At 53.0% G+C, this 21,271-nt stretch overlaps 1 protein-coding gene across 1 annotated transcript in view; it reads right to left on the bottom strand.

The window, feature by feature from the left end:
* Positions 1–20,751, bottom strand: part of med13a (mediator complex subunit 13a) — a gene marked incomplete at its 5' end in the record, with an annotated part of 22,127 nt that extends 1,376 nt beyond the window's left edge. Inside the window, 19 exon segments of the mRNA XM_084474238.1 lie at positions 1,230–1,379; positions 1,651–1,793; positions 2,236–2,424; positions 3,408–3,566; positions 3,944–4,086; positions 5,011–5,213; positions 6,550–6,741; positions 7,073–7,289; positions 8,502–8,868; positions 9,437–9,620; positions 9,980–10,203; positions 10,617–10,784; positions 11,650–12,502; positions 12,505–12,670; positions 16,313–16,509; positions 16,927–17,114; positions 19,758–19,848; positions 20,170–20,268; positions 20,728–20,751. Of these exon segments, the coding sequence (XP_084330364.1) occupies positions 1,230–1,379; positions 1,651–1,793; positions 2,236–2,424; positions 3,408–3,566; positions 3,944–4,086; positions 5,011–5,213; positions 6,550–6,741; positions 7,073–7,289; positions 8,502–8,868; positions 9,437–9,620; positions 9,980–10,203; positions 10,617–10,784; positions 11,650–12,502; positions 12,505–12,670; positions 16,313–16,509; positions 16,927–17,114; positions 19,758–19,848; positions 20,170–20,268; positions 20,728–20,751 (3,957 nt within the window).
* Between the last annotated feature and the right edge of the window lie 520 nt (positions 20,752–21,271).

Below are 21,271 nucleotides of genomic sequence, written 5' to 3'. Positions count from 1 at the left end.
AGAGAGAGAGAAGGGTGTCACTTGAGTGCAGCTGTTCCCTAACCTTTCTTTCATGCCATCTAAATAGTGACAGTCATGCTCACAGTTGTGCGACTGCCGTAGGGAGTCACTACCGCAGCAGGGGGGGTGACGCTGCTTTCTAACTCATGGTTTGATTCTATTTGTATGTATTGTGCCATTTCCTTTCTTCGCAATGACGAGTCATCACAACGCACCGACGCACACGGAGGAATGAACGCACACCTCGACTGACACATCACTCCAACCTACGCAGAGCTCGGGCCGTTGCCACCGACACGCAGCAGATTCAGAGGGAAGTGGTATATTCTTGGTACAGTTTGTGACTGTACCGAGAAGTATGCGCTGAGGGACTATGACTCAGTTTGACATTTAAAAATGGCTTCCAGAAGATTCCCAAGCGTGGCGTCACGCCATTCCAGCTGAAACACGGCTAAAATGTTACACGAAGTGTTTTCATTCCATTCAACGGGAAAGTCGCCAGGTCTTGTGTGTTTACACTCCTCTCTCAAACCCTCCTCTTGGCCGTCATGGGGCGTTGAGCCTTTTTTTAAATATTTCATGTAGATCTCTACCGTCCAAAACAAACAGACCTGCAGTAACCATGGCGACACCAGACATTTCTAACATACTGTGGTTGGTAAAAAAAGAAAAGATGCACACCATTAAAGAAATTCAGTCCCCGATCCACTACGTTGGTTTAAAAGGCACCAGACAGACAGTCTGGTGCTCGTCACTCGTCACTCGTGCTCTACGGCTCTGTGCTGCTTGGTTACCTAGGCAACAGGGAGTCGTTTCATCCTACAAAGACAGCGATGCTTCTTGAATAATACACGGTCGCTTGAATTTATTTGCAAATGAACCTCCTATGACATCGACTCAAGGGAAGTAAGGCATGCCAACCGTGTTGATGCGGGAGTATCTGTCAAAAGACAATACGCTCAACTTGGCCTAAAATATTCACAATTCATATTCAGCCGTCTGGAAAAAAATTCCTCACTGACAATGTATACTCTTGACTTGAGCAACTATTTCACCAACCATGAAAGCATTTTTACAACATTGTATCGTTTTGTCAAACATGGTTAACAACAGCGGGACATAGAAATCAGTATCTTTGTCCCGGTGACGCTATAGAAATCACAGAACACAAAATGTGTCAAAAGACAACGCAGAGCGGACGTCTCTCTCCACAAGCCACGGACTGGTACCTTGAGGAACAGCGGACACTGGTTCTGAGCCTGCGGACAGGCCGACCAGAACCAGTCGGGCAGCGGGCCGGCCTTGGCGGTGGACACGAAGTAGCCCAGGGCCAGGGGCTGCTGGAGGAGCGGCACCTCGTCGTGGTCCGTGCTCTGGCCCTGTGGACCCGGGGGGGGGGAGCGCACTCGTCAAGGGACAGGACTTACGGTTGCCGTGTTTTAAAGTCAAAGTCTTTTTTTCTATTCTGGTCAAATGTGCAGAATAGTGTTGATGGTTATGTGCAGTGTTATAAAATATCACATAACAAGAAAGGTATATTAATGGCTTCAAATGGGTTTGTTATTTAAAATCAAACTCAAAAATCATAATAGAAAGATAACATGCTGGGATACAACGCGTGTGTGTGTGTGTGTGTGTGTGTGTCCTCACCTTGCTGCCGTCCCCTCCGTGGTGGTAGTGGGAGCCGGGGGAGTGGACCGGCGAGGTGGTGGGGGAGATGTTGATGATGTCAGTGTCCACCAGCTCGCTCTCCGTTTCCAGCAGGCCCAGGATCCCGATGGGGTCCGGCTCACCTAGAAACACCAGACCGCCCGTGTCAACACACTCACACTTTCCTTCAGAAAGGTTTCTCTCCAGAGTGCCAGCTCCAGAGAAACATCTTTGTACTTTGTACTGTGTATATTCTGTGATGGAAATGTCCCTGGTTAACTCCCAGCCAAAAGGTTCTGGGTTCCAATTCCAATGTCTGTAGTCTTACTGTACGCATCCTTTAAGCAACCCCTACGTAACCACCTACCTGCTCATCTCAAAACCTACTCTAAGTTAACAAAAAGACAAAAGTGTTAACAATTATCATAACACAACACACCAAAAATAACATTTTTCCCAACTCTCCAATGTTGATCCCTTTCAAATCTGAAAATCGGCCAATGAGGACCAGAGCCAGGGCTGGGGTGGGTGCAGGAGGGTGGGGCGGCGGCGGGGGGGGGGGGGGGAGGGGGGGAGCGCCCGTACCGTTGGTAGTGTTGAGGATGTCGATGTTGTTGTCGATGTTGGTGTAGTTGGAGCTGGCCACCTGGACCGAGGCTGAGGTAGGGAAGACCAGGATGTGCGTGCAGGACGTGTCCTGTGGCGTGCTCAGCTGGGACGTCTGGATGTTGAGCGTGGTGCTGCGGCCGAACACGGAGCCGGTGGACACGGAGTCTGACGGAGAGGGGGGAGATTAGCATTAACAAGGTGAAGGGCTGTGACGATAGCGACTGATTTATATGTACGGCCCACAAGGAGATACCCTTGGGTCCCAAGGCTTTAATGCTTCACTTTACTTGAGAGCCTGGCAATCAATCCTTATCGTCTGTCATTCACTTTGAATGGTAATGCATCGCCAAGAAATTAAGGAATCCCCTCATCATCATACCCAGTTTTATCGTCTCAATTATCTCTGTATGGACATAAAGCAACCCCCAGACAGACCACAACACCCCCCCCCCCCTCCTTTGCTTATCTCATCATCTGATTTTGAGCTCCAACCCCAACCCTACACTTCCAGTGATCCTTGACCGATGTTGGGATAATACACTGGTAATTCAATCCCCGCCGAATGATTGATTGATCAGGCTTTTTGTCATGCCACAACCAACATCAATAGACATGTGAGGACCGCTGCTTTATGAGTGAGTGAGGAGAGAGAAAGAGTCCATGAGAGGGAGACGGAGGGGGAGAGAGAGAGAGAGAGAGACATGTTGTCTCTCTCGCTCATCAATCTGTCTCAGACAGGGAAGAGGACGTGGCGTGTTGCAACACACAGCGGCCATTCATCACCGAACACACGCCGCCATAAAACACGCTGCGCACGTGAGCACACACACACACACACACACACACACACACACACACACACACACACACACACACACACACACACACACACACACACACACACACACACACACACACACACACACAGGCGTGTTGTTGAAGGATAGAGTGGGTCAAATATTTGTAGATTGAAATCGTTTTTTATCGCTGCTGAGCATAAACAGACGGTTACCTCCGCCGGAAAACACGACCTGAACGTTGATCGACATTCATAAAAAAAAAATAATAATGGTTCACACACACATACACACGTACACGCACACACACAACACACACACACACACACACACACACATGCGCACACATACCTGGCATGATGACGAAGGAGCCCTGGGGCTCCATGGCGACCAGGCACACGCTGAGGATGCTGGGAGTGTCCGAGGCGGAGATGCCACACATGTGACACATCTCCCTGAGACGCCGACTCAGCGACTGGAGGTTCCTCCTGCTCAGCAGAAAGGTCCAGTCTGGGAACGAGGGATCAAGAGGGGGAGGCCGTGAGGGAGAGGGTGAGGAAAACACACACAGACACGCACACGTCGGGCACGGCGGACAACGTGCTCCTGTTGTCACCATCCACTGCAACCTTTTGCTACTTTGACTGACTTACTTAAAGAACATCAATAGACGACAGACAGACCCGGGGACAGCCCCAAACAAGACATCACTCGGATCGTCCTTTGGCAAAGCGGAGGCGTTTGAATTAAGTAGTCGACCTCGCCTGGCTCGATTCCAGTTTATTTGAACGAATGGGAAGACAAAAAACCCTAAACAACGTTTTTAAGAGGAGGGGTGTTTTGGGACAAAGTGGTCCGCGTCGACCCCCCCCGCCATGACCTCTCACCTTTCAACTCGCCGTGGCCCATCCGCCCCAGACGTCCAATCACCACCCTCCAGGGCACCGAGGTCATCTGCACCAGGCCCAGGCACCAATCCCACAGCTTCTGCAGGCCCAGCCCTCGGGCCGAACCCTTTTTCCTGCGCGCCCTGTGACGGAGAACAGACGTCAGTCCCCGTCAGTCCCCTGCCGCGCCCACAGGCTCCTTCAAACGGCTTGTCCAAGTCGCTCATTTAAACACACAGAGTGCTCAAAGAGTGTGTGGTTCGATATCGGGGTGAGACAGCACTGCTACTTCTGACACCGAGTGATTTGGGAAAATCACAATAGTATCACCAGCAAGGGTGACATTGTGAAGTGGTATTATGAAAACAAGAAAGCTAATTACACTAAATTAGAGTTTACAAAAAAACAGTGTCGATCATACGTGCTAATTACACCACAGTCGTGGATAGAGATCACGACAAACACATCCCGCGTCGGTTGGATTATCTAATAATCATACATCGAGATGATTAGTTTGTGTGAATACAGGTACAGGAAGGGCTTGGCACTTGTTCCTATGAATATCTTTACTGTACAGACAGCGATATATTGTTTCTCTTTCTTCTGACGAATGTACTTGTAAGTACTGTACTACTTGTAAGTAGTTTTGGATAAAAGCGTCTGCCTAATACCCTTAATGTAAATGTAAATGTAAAGGTAAAACATATACAGCTCTCCAGACATCAGGGACGGGAAGTCTCCACCTCACTACAGCACAACCTCTAACCCCTCTCCCGCCCCAGCCCCGCCCCCTCTCTCTCCCTCTCCCTCCCGCCCCCTCTCCCTCCCCACCCCCTCTCCCTTCCTCTCCCTTCCCGCCCCCTCTCTCTCCCTCTCCCTTCCCGCCCCCTCTCTCTCCCTCTCCCTCCCCGCCCCCTCTCTCTCCCTCTCCCTCCCCGCCCCCTCTCTCTCCCTCTCCCTTCCCGCCCCCTCTCTCTCCCTCTCCCTCCCCGCCCTCTCTCCCTCCCTGCCCCCGCCCCCGCTCCCTCCCCGCCCCCTCTCCCTCTCCCCCACCCCCTCTCCCTCACCTGTTGGGCACGTCGATGCTGACGATGCAGGTCTCCAGCAGCTCCCCGTACAGGTCAGTGCAGGTGGCCAGCAGCCAGCGCTGGTCGTGGGACAGGCAGTAGCCCACAAACAGCACGTTGTACTTCTCCCCCGGGTCCGCCTGCTTCTCCTTCACCGGCGCCAGGATGAAGGGGGGCGTGTACAGCCGCAGACACTCGGGCCTCTGGATGGGACGGGGGGGGAGGTCGATGGAGAGAGAGAGGTTAACAGGGGCGGTGCGGCGCCCAGTGCATTATTAAGAGTGGACGGCGGGGGGGGGGGGACAGATGGGAGCACACGGCGGAGGTGTGTGTGAGCAGAGCTGAGCTGGGTTTGAACCAGAGCCAGGGTGTCCCTGACTGGGGGACCCAGTGTACCCGACTGGGGCATGTGTTCACCAGCGAGGTTATTACCGTTTTGCATTTTTCATCTGTATTCATTTTCATTTTGTTTTTTATTTTTTGGGTTTTCAATTTCAGTTGATTTAATTTGTTTGGTTTTCGTTTGGTTTTTTTAAAGCACAACTAAAAAAAAACTAGAAGATAGTTTTCGGATCCACCAAAAATACCAGGCTTATGAAATAAATCGACAGAAATTAAGCAAACACTTTTTCTGTAATTGTAGTTTATTTTTAGTTTGTTTTGTGTACACACGGTACAGTTACAGTTACTAATCAGGTTTTTTTTTTGGGTGTAGCCTCGCTAGCATACGCTTCTGGAAGAAACGGCAAAGCGTTCCCCTGGCGCGTGAGGAGGATTGAGGACTATGTTGTCCTAATTCCCAGTGTGACGGCTCACTCCCCGCTAGTCCACCTCACTGGGAGCAGCGCGTCGCTCTGTGTGTCGGGGGGGGGGGGGGGTAGCACTAGCGCGGGCGCTCGGCCAGGAGATGAGGGGGGGGGGGGGGGGGGGGGTCAATTGAGCGGCGCCGTGGTCCGGAGTGCTCCCGGTCCTGCTGTCTTAACCCGGAGCCGCGCTGTCCCATTAGGGAGGGCTCAGGGAGCCGGCCGAGCAGATAATGGAAAGAAAACCGCGGAGGACGCGCGGGGTCACGGCTCCCTCTGGTGCCGGCCCAGCGGAGAGTAAGACAAGAGGAACGAGGACGTCGGTGGAGCCCTGGCTGGCATCTGGTGTCTGGGTTTCTCTTGTGCCGGTGCGGCAGCCAAGAAAGGGGGGGGGGGGGGGGGGAGGGGGGTTGGGGGGGTTACGACGGGTGGCGCGGGGTCGCACCGCGGGAGGAACGGAGGCTGTGATAAGGCCACCGCTAACGCGACCCGGCGCGCTGCCACCCTCCGTTAGCCCGGCCGTCCATCAATAGCGCGGCACCAGCATGATACGCTAACCGCCCCCCCCCACCCCCAACCCCCCCCCCCCCCCCCCCGCGCACACCTTCTGATCGTCAACAACTAGCATCTGAGCGCTAACGGCTCACACTCCGAGGGGCAGACGGAGAAAAAAAAGGTCCAACGTTCGTTTGGCAATGCGGACGCTAAACGCGAAAGAAGCTAAAGGAGCGTGTACCTGCGGACTCTTGAGGGCGGTGTCGATGGCCAGGCCGGGCCCGAAGCCCGTCAGCGACTTGACGTTGGTGGTGGTGGGGAGGGGCCGCCGGCACTGGGCGAAGACGGAGAAGGCCAGGGACTTGAGGTGCTGGGCGTAGATGTGGTGCTCCTCCCCTCGCACCGACTCGAGCAGGTACTGGCAGGGGATGATCTGAGGTAGTGGTGGGGGACAGGGGGGGGACAGGGGACTCAGAATCAGGTTCACATGGGATGTGACATTCAACTCAGACATGTTGGAAAGCTCTCTTGAAAAACACAGCTTCACAGCTGTGACACACGCAGACACCATCCATGAATGTATTGGAGTCTTCCATCCAAAGTGACTTAGAGGTCATTTAAGATACATGCCATGAATGAGTCGGTTAGGGGTTAGTCACCGTGCTCAAGACCGTGCGCTACCCTGCCACTAGACTACCCTGCCACTAGACTACCCTGCCACTAGACTACCCTGCCACTAGACTATGGTGTGGATGTGCACCCACCTGCACGGAGATGGAGTTGAGGATGTGAGGGGGCAGGAACTGCAGCATCTCCAGGTAGCAGCGGAGCAGCCCCAGGGTCCAGACGCTGGCGTGGGGCGAGCCCTCATCCTCCTCGTAGCTGAAGGGGTCCACCATGTAGACCATGATGGCTGGAGGGTAGGTGAGGGCGTGGGACTCGCCGTCCGTGGGGACGCCCACCTTCTCCCTCTCCAAAGTGCTGCGGGCGCACAGGGGTGGATTGGAACGGTGACTTTCCTTTGACCAGCCCAACATGGTCACATTGATGCAAAGGTATGCTGTTTTTTTCAGGGCGTTCGTTCATTATTATCAGCTCATTTTAGACTTCAGCTGTTTTTTTTTATGCGTTTTATACTCAAATTATGAGGATGGTTTTAAAGTATGTATTATTAACCTGTTTATGCTCAGCAGCGATAATTAACTAACCTTAACCCTATTATTTATTTTTTACAGTGTACATTTCTATAATGATACACATGGTTTTTGAAGTGTTTTAATTATTATAATTGACATGGTTTTTAAAGTGCGTGTTATTAATATTATGGAAATGTTTTTTGAAGTGTTTTAATCATCATTATGGACATGGTTAGAAGAGTATATTTCTATGATGATGGACATGTTATTTTTTTTGTGTTTTAATTATTATTAACCTTAAAGGCCAATTTTCACCAGATCCGTCTCATAAGCGTCACGGCAGTAAAACGTTTGCCGCAGACAATAGAAACCATTCTAGTCAATGTAGGCTATTCCACCGGCTACGGTCGCGGCACGGCACAGAATCGTCCCCAAACCGGCACTTCCTTTACCATACTTGCCTATTCTACTTTTGAAGGTTGCCGGTTCGCAGCCGTTTCTCTGAACACTTCTACAGCCAATCAGTTTGCATTTGCTCATGAATATGCGTGAGCTCACATCCCTATGTAATTCACTAACAGGGTAATATTATACAGTCTATCTATGGTATCACTAGCTAATCAGTGGCACCTTGCCAATAGTTGAATACTACAACAATTACGACGTAGGATTTGCTACAGACTCACAGACAGCATTACTTAATTTAATCATCGAAAACGATGAGATGATTAGAGACGAAATGAAAGTCCGTGACGATGCCTCGTCTGCTCTCGAACGGCAAGTCTAGTGTCGCGAGCGTGCCACGAGCGGGCTGGCGTCTTGCTGAGGGACTACATTGTGACGTCGCTGAGCCATAATATCATCTCAGCCGGAACGTGTCCGGACCGCTTCTAGTGTGGACCGCACGGTACGGAACCCAGCCGCTCGCCTGCCCCACCGCTTCTGAGACGGGTCTGGTGGAAACGGGCCTTAAGGGTTTAGGGTCCATTTATACTGTGACGGTTTCGCTTTACTATGATGATCATTACTGTGGCCCTGGGAGGGCCCTCCGCCGTACCTCTCTAGGGGCTCGTTTGGCCCCGGTGTCTGGCTGCTATCCCCTGAGATGCCGGCGTTCTGGGAACCAGCCTGCGGCCCCGTGGCTGGCGCGGCGGCCCCGGGGGCCCCGAAGGGAGGGAAGGACCCGGGCTTGGCCGACGGCGGGCCCTGGCCGGATGCGGCGTTCGACGCGTTGCTGGAGCCGTTGCCGCCGCCGCCGCCGCTGTTGTTGTTGTTGCTGTTGTTGTTGGGCAACGCCGAGCTGGCGGCGGGGGCCGAGGGGTTGGAGGAAGAGGAGGAGGCGCTGGACGTCTGCGTGGAGGCGGGCTGGGGGTTGGGCTGTGTGAGGAGCGAGCCGTCCAAAGGCTGTGCGGCGAGGTACGGCGCTGAGAGGGAGGAGAGCAGAGCGCGCACGTCAGCCTCTTGACACGAGCAACGCGTACAATATTGAAATAACACATTTATTGAAATTGAACCGTAGCCCTACGGCACTCCAGCCTCCCACTTGATTCACACTTAAAAAAACATTCAAGGCCCGTGTTGTACCAGCCTCTCTCAATCACAGCCCAACCAAGAGCGCCGGGGTCCGTATCCACACAGAGAGAGGCCGGCGTAAGGTAAGGATGGTAAGGATGCCCACTGGACAGCCGCTGGACGCCTCCCTTGGGAGGTGTTCCGGGCACGACCAGTGGGGGGGGAGATCCCGGGGGAAGACCCGGGACTAGGTGGAGGGATTATATCTCAACACTGGCCTGGGAACGCTTCGGGATCCCCCCCCACGTCAGAGCTGGTCAATGTGGCCCGGGGAAAGGGAAGTCTGGGGCCCCCTGCTTGAGCTGCAGCCCCCGCGACCCGACCCCGGATAAGCGGATGACAGAGGGACAGAGGGACAGAGGGACAGAGTGACAGAGGGACAGGGGGACAGAGGGACAGAGGGACCAGACCCAGACGTACCGAGGTCGTGGCGGCACACTTGTGCATAGAGTTTGAGTTTAGAGAAGGCCTCGCTGCTGCCGGCCATCTTGAGGAACCAGTCGCTGACGGGCCTTTCCGACTGCTTCTGGGCCGCGCTGCCCACCAGCACCAGGCCGTCCGCGTGGCCCTTGGATATGGGCCGGTGCTGGCCCAGCCGGCACGACTGCGCGCGCGCACACACACACACACACACACACACACACACACACACACACACACACAGGAGCAGATGCAACAACACAATTAGTCTCAGGACTATCAAGAGGTTGAGAGTGTCGAAAACAAATGTGACAGGAATAAAAGGGACATTTTACAAAGCGTCCTCACACCTCACACAAAAACGTATCCTTCCCTGACTCCCAAAACATAAATAAATGTATATTGTAATGTATGTATTTCTACACGTCATATCTTTTTTGACTTACTTAACACTATGGATATATTTGCGTGACTCTAAATAAACAAGGCGACGAGGTGACCCTCCTAACCCTTCCAAGTCCTACTTAGTGGACCGTCCCCCACCTCATAGACCGCCGTGAGGTCCCGGAAGAAGCTCTTGGCTCCGGCCAGCAGGGCCTCGCTGTCGGGGCACAGCACCAGGTAGCCCACGTCCCGCTGGGAGCCGAAGGGGTCCAGCAGCAGCTTCTCCCAGTAGGGCAGGCCGAACGGCGACAGCACCACAAAGTCGTACTCGGAGCCCACCAGGAAGGTGGGGATGGCCAGCGGCTCTGGGGACTCGTCTGTGCCTGTTGGGGGGGGTGGGGGGGGGGTGGAGATAAGATGAAGATTTAACTTCATTGTCCCAAAGGAGCGTCCTATTGTATACCGCATGGAACGTTCGACGACATTCCAGATTAAGAGTATTGTTTTCATCTGGAATGTCGTTGAAAAAAAAAAAAGTACTAATAAAATAAAAAAACGGTTGTTTTTTTTTTACAACTGATCGTAAAGGCAAACGGATGGGGTAATAAAGACAGTGTATGAAAGGTGTGTGGGGGGGGGAGGGGGGGGTCAGCGTCAGTGCAACACTTTGAAACCCCGTTCATAAAAGATGTGTTATGCCATCCCCCGCCTTATCCTTTCCCTCCGCCCCCGACAATACTTTTATGGATAGAAATAAAATAAAATTTGCCGCTGCAAAACCGCGGGTCCAACTCACCGTAGGACCCCCGTCCCGCCATCTTGTGGAACTGCTGCCAGGTGAGGGGCCCCTGGACGCCCCAGGACCGCACCGTCCTCTTCTTCTGGATGGCGTCCTGGAGCACGGGCTGCAGGGACATGAGCACCCGCAGGACGTCCTGGGAGCAGAGGGCGCTGGCGTCCACGGCTGCAGGGGGGGGGGGGGGGGGGGGGGGAGACAGGGGGGCGGAGAGTGAGTGGGACCGGGGGGGGGGGCCACGATGGAACATGATTTGTTTTGTTACTTTTTTTTTTATTTTTTATTAAAGATATATTTTTTACATTTTTCAAGCTTTATTATAGAGAGAGACAGAGAGGAAAGTGTGGAAGACAGAGGGGAGGACATGCAGTAAATGACCCAGGCCGGATTCGATCCTGGGTCTCTGCGATCAGGACTGTGCCTAATATATGGTACGCGCCTCAGCCCAGTGCGCCACCGGGGCACCCCTTTTGTTACTTTTCTACATGTACTTGATCAGAGTGTGTACACAGCAACCGGGATACATTGTAAAAATCTACCGAAACGTAGACAGGGACAAATGTATTCCAGGTTCAGGGGAGGAGCTTGTTTTGACGGAGCACCGGTGAGGTTGTGACGCGCCAAACTAGGCCCACAACTGCAACCTCGTCGGTAGTAATATAAAAATGACCTAATCGTATAGGCACCGTACTCTGCTCTCATGCTCTTTCTTATCGCACAGCACACCGGAGTAGAACCTGAAATAAACTCCCCTGTGTTCTGGATCAAGAAGTGGTTTGAATCCCATCCTAACCCCCCCCAAAAACCCTACATGGAATCCAATCCCTGAATTACAATACACTTAACTCATGCATGTAATTTGGGCATGTGCCAATTAGTTAAGACTTGGTGGAGACTAAATACACACTTAGTGAGGACATAGTCAGGACTCGGTGGAGACTGAGTGAAGGCCTTAATAAAGACATAATGAGGACTTAGTGAGGAGTCGTTGGAGCCTCAGTAAAACCATAGTGAGGCCTGAGGGGAGACTCACCGTCCTGCTTGGCCCAGTGGTGCAGACAGGTGCTCTTCACCAGCGCCTCGTCCACCTTCCCACCCGACATGTTGTCCATGAACTGCCGGCCGTGCTCCAGCGCCATGTAGCAGTCGTTGCGGTAGTCCCGCTCCTCCACGCGGATGCAGGGCGGGGCCCCGCAGCGGCCCCCCGCCCCGTAACCCGACCCCGCCGCGCCCCCGCCTCCCCCTGCTCCTCCTCCTCCCCCTGCACCTCCTCCTCCTCCTCCTCCGCCGCCGCAGTTGGCGCGGTGCTCGTGCCGCGCCAGCGGCGGGAAGGGGTTGGTGCACTGGTCCTGCAGCAGCAGGATCAGCTCCTCGGGGAGCTGCTCGCCGCCCGCCCGCGCCCCTGCCCCCGCCGCCGCCGGCGACGCCCGCCGCAGCTCCTCGAAGCGCCGCTCCGCCTCGCGGCACACGTCCGAGCCGCGGCCGGCGATGTCCAGCTCGTCCTCCAGGAAGAGGCCCGAGCCGTTGCCGTAGCGCCGGTTGACCACCGCGCTGAAGCCGCAGCTGCACGGCTCCTGGGCCTCGCCGCCGCACGGGTCGCTCAGGTACACACCCGCGTCGGCGCCGGCGATGCTGGTGTTGCACACGCAGATGCAGCAGCTGTCGAAGTTGCAGTCCTTGAAGAGGTTCATGACCGACTCGGAGAGGATGAGCGTGACGTAGAGGCTGTGCGCCTCGGGCACCGACGGCACCGTGGGCGGCTCCACCGAGTTGAGGGGCCGGCATGTGGACGGCGTGGAGGCGGCCGGCGAGTACAGCTCCGAGTTGTCGTACTTGAGGGAGCTCTGGACGCTGCCGGGCCCGCGGGGCGTGCGGGGCGTGCGCGGCGCGTGCGCGGCGTGGGCGCCGAGAAGCGCGGCGTGGCCGGGGAGGGCAGGATGCCGGCGCAGCTGTTGCTGGGCGGGGCGCTGTTGGACATGAAGGGCGTGTGCGTCTGCGGGGTGTAGCTCTGGGCGTAGTCCTGCTCCGGGCCGCTGCCCACGCTGGGGATGTTGCTGTGGGGGGGGGGGGGGGGGAAGAGGGGAGATCGGGTCAGCGCGCGTTTCCCTTTTATTCCCGTTATTTCACATGAAACCGCTGCGACTCAATGGGGCCAAGTCAAGTAGACGCACGCGTTGACTAACGGATCAGGGAAATATATACATTAATAAAAGAAGAACAACATAGCAAAACACTGAATGGAGGGAATAAAATATGCATGTTTGTATTCAAGGGGAGAAAAGCTCCGAAGTTCTGCTTGCACTACAAATAACATCTTAGGCGTGCTGCGCTTCTATGGCAAGCATGTAAATAGGTCATCCAACACGGTGGCAGCACAGGGGCAGTCAGTGGGACAGTACATAATGTTCCTACACGTGAGATTAAGGATGGGAGAGAGAGAGAGAGAGAGAGAGAGAGAGAGAGAGAGAGAGAGAGAGAGAGAGAGAGAGAGAGAGAGAGAGAGAGAGAGAGAGAGAGAGAGTAACATAATAATAACAGATAACAAATGGGAGGCAAAGTAGAAGCTGTGCAAAAGGCCTTGATATTAAGAGATAAAGGAAATGCACTAAAATTGAGAAACTCTTCAGACCATGTTGGCTTCCCCACTGAGATTGGCCCATATACATACTGTATTTGGGCGGCCACACCAGCCAATGAGGTGGAGGGAAGGGGAGGCGGGACTCATAGTAATATAGTAATATATTGGGTGAGAGGCACCAGAATAGGCCAAGAGGGTCAGAAAGGCTGAGAGGCGATCCCTGACCTGTGCAGCGCGATTGGTAATAAACGCTTAGTAAAAGTACTGTATGTTGGAGGAAAATATATTCACTATCACTTTGAAGATGTATTCATTTAAACGAGCCTTTCACTTAATGGACAACACAGATTAATTCAAAGCGGTGTGCTTGTTTGGTCGTTTTTTTTAAATGTGTGTACAGCCAATTTGTAAGGCTTTTCGTCCTGACACGGCTCATGAATACGCTGCCCTTTACCACAGACCTCTGGCCCCCCGATACGCTTTAACATTAACTAGGTCAAACTCCGAGGCGGGAATTACTCGCCGGCAAACAAACACACAGCGCGCTCTCTCTCTGGTGGCGCCGCCCGCCGCCCGCCCGTGTGTACACTCCGTTCGGATGCAGCGCTCTGACCTCTTGACCTCTGAGAAAACACAACCTGGCTGGGAGCATTTCCATTTTCGCCGTCTTTGTCCCTAGCGACTAACACGTGACGCAAACTCAAACAGTCAGACGCTCACAGTCACAAATCGCTGCAAAGAGTTGCCACGTGCTGCACTGCACGACCCATTTATATATATATATATATATATATATATATGGTGGTGGAAAATGAAAGAAACATTCAATAATATACCTTCTACCTCAACGGGACAGATGTGACCCTGCGTGCTAGAGGCTCAACCGAGTGGTCGGCACGCCATATAGGTGAGCGGAGGAGGGTGTGGAGATGAAAGAGTGTGTCCGCTTGACAGGTAAACCCAAGTGATCCTGAGTGCTCCACTGCTTAGGCTACGGGGCCCACGTCGCCCCGGCGCTCACTGATGCTGCTGCTGCCGCTCCTGATTCTCTCGACCAGGGGAGGGCATCTTACACTCATCTCCCTGCTTCGCCCCGGGCAGCCATGCATGAGAAATGAAGCAGAATACCGGAGAGGAGGAGGAGGAGGAAGGCTTAGGAATAGACCAGAGCTCGGGTAGCTGTGTGCAAGTGTGTAGCCGCGCGTGTGTGTGTGTGTGTGTGTGTGTGTGTGTGTGTGTGTGTGTGTGTGTGTGTGCGTGACGTATCATGTGTGTACGTACGTGCAGAAGGGGTACTAAAGGGAGATTGAGACAGAGCGAGAGACTGAAAATAAAGAGTAATGGGGAGAGGAGAGAGCGAGAGAGAGAGGTGGGGGGGGGGGGTTGGTGAGAGACACAGAGGAGGGTGAAGAGATTAACACAGAAGAGAGAGCGCGCGAGAGAGAGAGAGAGAGAGCGAGAGAGAGAGGGTATGGCAAGCCAGCGTACGCATCCTTGCACACAGATCGCGTGGCTGGCAAGGCGGAGCTGAGCTCTGCGGGAATCCTCCCCGGTCTAAATGAGGTGTCCGTCCCTGCATCCCTCTGCATAGATCAGCCAGGAGAAGTGGAGCAAAGTCTTTAAGAGCGGGGGGTGGGGGGGGGTGGGGGGGGAGGCTCCCGGCTCTTTAAGAAGGAGATGAAGCAAGTCACACACACAGCCACACAGACGGCCCGGGGTGTGTGTGTGTGTGTGTGTGTGAGTGTGAGTGTGTCTGTGTGTGTGTGCGTGTGTGTGTGTGTGTGTGCGTGCATGTGTGTATGTGTTAAAAGGTAGAGGAAGAGGGAGGGGAGGAGAGGGAGGGAAAAAAGCCGCCATTGTGTTTCCTTTAAGGGGACTCAGGAGGAGACTGAGTCAGTCACGCTGCCTGCCGGTCGCTAATGAAAACGGCCGTTTGGAAAATAGTTTGATAGCGGTGTGTTCAAAGTGGTAACGACGCCACATAAGTACTGTGGGTTTGAATATTCATCATGCGCTCTTGGATGCTTAGGACGGGGCTCCGGGAGGCCGGTAGTACACACACAGCGAACCTTATATCATGTGCACAGGCGGTGGCAACGCTGGGATTGTATAAATCATTAACACGCGTGATCTGACTTCATGAATATATTCTGCTCATCTAAAACTCAGCCGCGCTCTGTGAGTTAACTTTAAGCCAAACATGCCATGTATGCCCGGGAAGAGTATTGACAAAGAGCTGCGGCTGAAACGCACACACACACACACACACACACACACACACACACACAACCAACAATTGTGTACACAAATGCACAGAACCATGCACACGTACACGCACACACACAAACAAACAACCACGTTGACATGCGCAAACACATGCTCGCGGGCGCTCAAGCGCACACACACACACACACACCAAAGTCAACACAACCGCGTGCACACCTGCGCACGTGCCCGTACACAAGCACCCAAACACGTCCAACCAAACACCCCGTCACGTCAGCATTGACAGTCTGACGGCGCTTCCTGCCTCTGTTTGTCAGCCTGTGTCTCGCTGAAGAGCTGGATATCGGCAGCCCTCAACACATAACACGATTAGCCCGCTCTGTTGTGGGCGCTGAGCCGAGCTCGCGAGGCCGTCTCCGTGTCGCGCAATAAAAGATAATAGCGAAGAGCGCATTCTTATCGAGTCGTCCTTCATTCCTCTGACGCCGTCCGCGCTGTACGGGGGGGGGGGATATTGACATACCCTCCCTTTCATTACCAGGCGATCCCCCACACCGAATCAACCTTGACTGGATCTGAATACCGATGATACTATTTATTACCACTTTGTCGTTTCGGTGAAAAAGACCTTCTAACCGTTTTGGATACGTGTGATTAATCAGTGCAGTGTGTTGAGCATCCCTCTCAGGGACGCCTGCAGGCGCTGGGGGAATCGAAGCCGGTTCCTTTTCAAAGCGCCTGCGAGTCAAACGGCATGGTTCGCGACACCACACACTCCCTTGTGTGCCGGCCCACGATATTTGCGCGAGTAAATACAGGGGACTGCACTTCAGGGTCGCAGCGGCGCTTTGAGGGACGGATGGGGTCGGACGGCAGGCAGCTAGGGCCTCACCCGTCTTTGTTGAGGAAGGTCATGAGGGGCCCCGGGTGGAGCAGGTCCCGGCCCATGGTCCAGCTGGGCCGGTAGGAGCACTCCTCGGGCAGCTTGATGGGGGGCAGACACTGGCTGGGCAGCAGCTTGAGGGGCGCGAACATGGAGCAGCCCAGGAACGGCTGCCACAGCTCCGGCTTGTACACGAAGGAGAAGTCCTGGAGGGGGGGGGGGGAGGGAGGAGGAGGAGGAGGAGGTGAAGAGGGCTGAAGGACAACGATCATGGGAACGGTCTTGCTGTTAAAGCTGTTTTACTACGTATTTGATTGTTTGATTGTTTGATTGTTTATTGTCGTACGCCAATTTCTGCCACCATTAAATGACACATACACATCTTTCTCTTTCTGTCTGTCAATCATCCCTGAATTAGCTCACAGTAACACAGGTTGTCATGTTTCCGCCCAGACGTCCCGTTATACAATCTCTTGATTGTATCTCTTTTACGCTTGTAAAAAAAACAACAACACAAGGCGATACGGCAGAGGTGAAGCAAAGGTAAACAGTCACAACAAAAACTGCCTCCGACTTAACCAGCAGCGCTGCTGACTCTCTGCGTGCTCGGGGGTGACCCGTACCTTGATCTCGCAGGGCTTTGGGCTGCAGAAGCGCTCCTCCACCTCCATCTTGAAGAGGCCACCGGCCTCCAGCGAGGTCATGCCGGAGATGTCCCCGCTGCCGTCCTTACCGCAGGCGTTCATGGGCGAGTAGCCAGAGATGTGCTGCTCCAGCGAGGGAGGCGTGGGGAACATCTGATGCAGGTCGCCTGGAGGGGAGAGGAGAGAGGAGAGAGAGGGGGAGGAGGAGGAGGCGAAGGAGGAGAGAGGAAGTGGAGGAGGAGAGAGGAGAGGAGAGAGGAAGTGGAGGATGAGGAGAGAGGGGGAGGCGGAGAAGGAGCGAGTCAGAGAGGAGGAGCAAGTATTAGACGTTGAGAAGAATACAGAGTAAATAAACATGCTAGCTGAGGCATGGAGCGATGTTTAAAACCTGAGGTGCATCAAAAGCGTATGGGAATACACTATGCATCGACACGCGTGTCACGACGACACTTGAAAAAAGGCGTGGAGAAAGAGTGGCATGGGATTAGATCTCCTCCCAATGACATGATGGATAGGATGATAATAATGAGGAGAAAGAGGAAGATGGAGTCCTCTTCTCGCGAGTGGGTGGTATGCTCTGAGGGATAAACAGTTCTAGTTCTCCACAGCTATGTGTTTCAAACCGCCCGCGATGTTCAGGCTTAAAACTGTTCCAATGCACTGGACCAGCGACCGGTTCTTCTAACAACAAAGCCAACAAACCAGAACGAGAAGAACGGAACAAGCGTCTCCCTTAACAAAAAAGAAACATTTAAAAAACAACATTTTGATCTGCATTATAAATTAAATCAATTCATATACAAACATTTGTGCGGCTTACAGTAGTGACTGCTTCTAGTTTGACGGCTACACTTAAAGAGGCTGAGAGGTTGCATGTAGAATGTGTGTCTTTTGCTGAAAGGCATACTGTGGCAACAACAATGTGTTTATTGTCTCAAGCACTTTCTACACTCCTTCAACATCTACTTCCTACCACAGCGTCTCCACCGGCCCAGATTTCCACGAGGGCGCGTCGGAGCTTGTAAACGTGCCTAATTGGCCGTAGCTGCTTTCATCCGCCGCGCGGCGACAGATCCAAAGAGCCGTCGTGATTCCATCCCGCATTGGCGGCTCCGTTTCCACCCCGTGACTACACCGCCTTTTCCCCCCCCACAGCACCGCTGCAGTACGTCTGTGTCTCGGCCCGGACTCCAACCTGTGGCTCCACGGGCGAGTGACTGATTTGTTCCACCGTGGGAGGCGACCCCGAGCAGGCTGGCAGCCGAGGGGGCGCAGCGGTGCCAGTGAGCAGCGCCATAGCAACGGGGAAATGGCCCTCTCGCAGCAAAAGCTCGCTTTCCATAACACGGTGTGTGATTTCAAAGTAAAACTGGATATTAGAGTCGGGACACAACGTTATTGTGGGAGGAGGACGAGGAGGAGGAGGAGGAGGAGGAGGAGGAGGAAGATGTTGATGTCATTGACCTGTGCTTCATCAGAACAGGCCGATGGTTTGGATGGTACAAAGGTGACCCAACATGTACTGCACGCTGGCCGGCTGTGTGGAGGCGTGTTATAATGTTATTGGGCTAAAAAGTGGTTGCTAGAGGACATATTTGATTTTCATGAAAAATGTATTTGGAAATTTTGATTAATTAAATGATGATTCAATTATGGTAATTGTATATGAACATAAAAGCAAGAAAGATTGGCAGAAATGAACGTCAATTTATATTTTCCCTTAACTTGAACTGACACACAATTTGGGACAAACCATCTAGCCCACCACTAGGTGGCCGAGCCCTGTGTGAGCATCCTCAGTGACTTGTGTGCACGCACACACACACACACATACGCACATACAGACAAACCCACATCCACAGATATTGTGCCTTAAGGAATTCCACATTTAACGACATTAACCGTGTTCTTATTTCCCCAAATACTCTGTTAATCTGTTAAAGGGAGGGTCTGTGTCTAGACCAGTATTTAGGAGACTTTGGCACTCGGAAACAGAGACACACTTATCACGACACATTTAGCTGAACACACAGACACGTACATAGGCAAACAGGTGGACAGCCAGACACACAGGCAGCCACTCAGACAGACGGACAACAGAACAAACAGCGATACAGCCAGACAAACAGACAAGCCAGATAGACAGATGGACAGACAGACAAACAACCAGAGAGGCAGGTAGCCACCCAGACAGACACCCTACAGACCAGAGCAGGGGTCAGCTTGGCAGCATTGTGTATTTGTGTGTGTGTGTGTGCGCGCGTGTGTGTGTGTGTGCATGTGTGTGCGTGTGCATTGGTGTGCGAGTGTGTGTGCGGAGCCTGGGCCACTGCGTGACGGACAGGAGTGACAGAACAAGTGGAAACAAACTAAACATAAATCATTGCTCATATCTGAAAGGCGCCGCCTGGCAACAGTTAGGATTTGAGTCAGCCAGTCAGCCAGTGGTCCCGACCCGTCCCCAATGGTTTGATTATTATTTCCCGTTTCATGTTATGAAAATATAATTGTTGCTCCGTGTTTCACAGCGGAGCTCGCTCCGAGCGCTGGACGTCCGTTCAGCTGGGGGAAGGCGCTGTCCTCGGAGCGAGATCAAATGAATGATTCGTAATTGATGTTATTCTGTAACCACATTCTTATGCAGGTTAGGTAATATTCATACGGGTTCAATAATATTTTTTCCCCCCATCTTTGCCGAGCAAGAGTTTGGTTCTCAGTGGAGTTCTCAGTTCAGTGTGCGTGTGTGTGTGTGTGCGTGTGTGTGCGTGCGTGCGTGTGTGTGTGCGTGTGCCTGCGTGCGTGCCACGTACTGATGCAGGACACGGGGTCCAGGCTGCCCGGCTTCCCGTCCCTGGAGGCGTACTTGTCGTCCGTCCCGTTGAGCGCTCTCCTGGACCCCGGCTGTGGAGGACGAGAAATACCCAGCATGCTCAGCGAGGGGCCGTCTCCCACGGGGGCCACCCGCACCTCAGCGGAGATAAGTCAGCGTCGGTTCGGTTCTAGGTATGGTTATGACCGCATACTTGCGTAATTTGTGTCTCGTTTCATTTCAACGATCCAATCACACACGCACACGCACACACACACACACGCACACACACACACACACACACACACACACACACACGCACACACACACACACACACACACACACACACACACACACACACACACGCACACACACACACACACAGCAGGCACGTCCACCCGGCTGTACTGACCGCCAGCTCGTCCTCGTCAGAGTTGAACAGGTTGTCCAGGTCGTTGATGGACACCACCAGGTCCGTCTCGTGGATCAGGCTGGTGTAAGGGATGCGGTTCTGGGCGCCGCCTGGCTGAGAGTCTGTGGGACACACACACACACACACACACACACACACACACACACACACACACACACACCCCAACACACACAGGGTTAGTGGGTGATCACGTGATTACCCTATTTTACTTTGTACACGTCGTTAATGACAATGTGATTGTTAATTGTTTAGGTGGTCATTAAGTCATTTATTTGAACTGCTCCTTAAGACAGGCTGTCATCCACTTGTTAATTGATTCATATTCAAGGCTTTTTAGGAAAGTGAACGTAACCACAATAAGCTGCTGACTCAAGATCACACAGAGCACCTACAGGCTTCAACACCGCTGCCAAATAAAGATGAAGCCAAATTCAATCTCTTGCTTGAATGACTTATTACGACTGTAAGAGTCTGTGTGCGTGTGTGTGTGTGTGTGTGTGTGTGTGTCTCTCTCTTTTTTTAAAGATGTTGTCTTACCATCTGATGGACCAGCTCCTCCATCTTCTCCCTGAGGAGAGAGAGGGAGAGAGAGAGAGAGAGAGAGAGAGAGAGAGAGAGAGAGAGAGAGAGAGAGAGATATATATTCAAACATAACTCAGACCAAAGCAACTGCAAAAAGGCACAAAACATAAAAGAAGGAAATGGATGAATATGAAAGTATTCAATCTGATAAAAACACAGGTCCTCAAAGGTTAAACAGAAGCATACTTGGAAATATTACAAAGTAAGACTCGACGGCAATTAGCTGAGAACCGGCACTCCAAGAAAGAGTGCAGATAGCACTCACAGTAACAAGTCAAGTGATTAGCAGGTAACCTTGCAGCGCCACTGCTCTCTAGCTCTGCTCTCTCTCATCTATCATCTTCCACCCGTCTGTATTATAAAAAGGTTCTGACCATAAACAGTGATCCCCCTAATAGAGGGAGGGAGAGCGAGGTAGAAAGTGAGAGGCCGAGAGAGAGGGGAAACAGAGTAAGAGATATAAGGGAGAATGAAAGAGGAAAGAGAATAAGGAGAGAGA

The sequence above is a fragment of the Micromesistius poutassou genome (assembly GCF_964030765.1).
Source record: "Micromesistius poutassou genome assembly, chromosome: 10".
In the NCBI taxonomy this organism is placed as follows: domain Eukaryota; kingdom Metazoa; phylum Chordata; class Actinopteri; order Gadiformes; family Gadidae; genus Micromesistius; species Micromesistius poutassou.
Note: the sequence above shows the minus strand (reverse complement) of the source record. Positions and strands in the feature narration are given on the sequence as shown.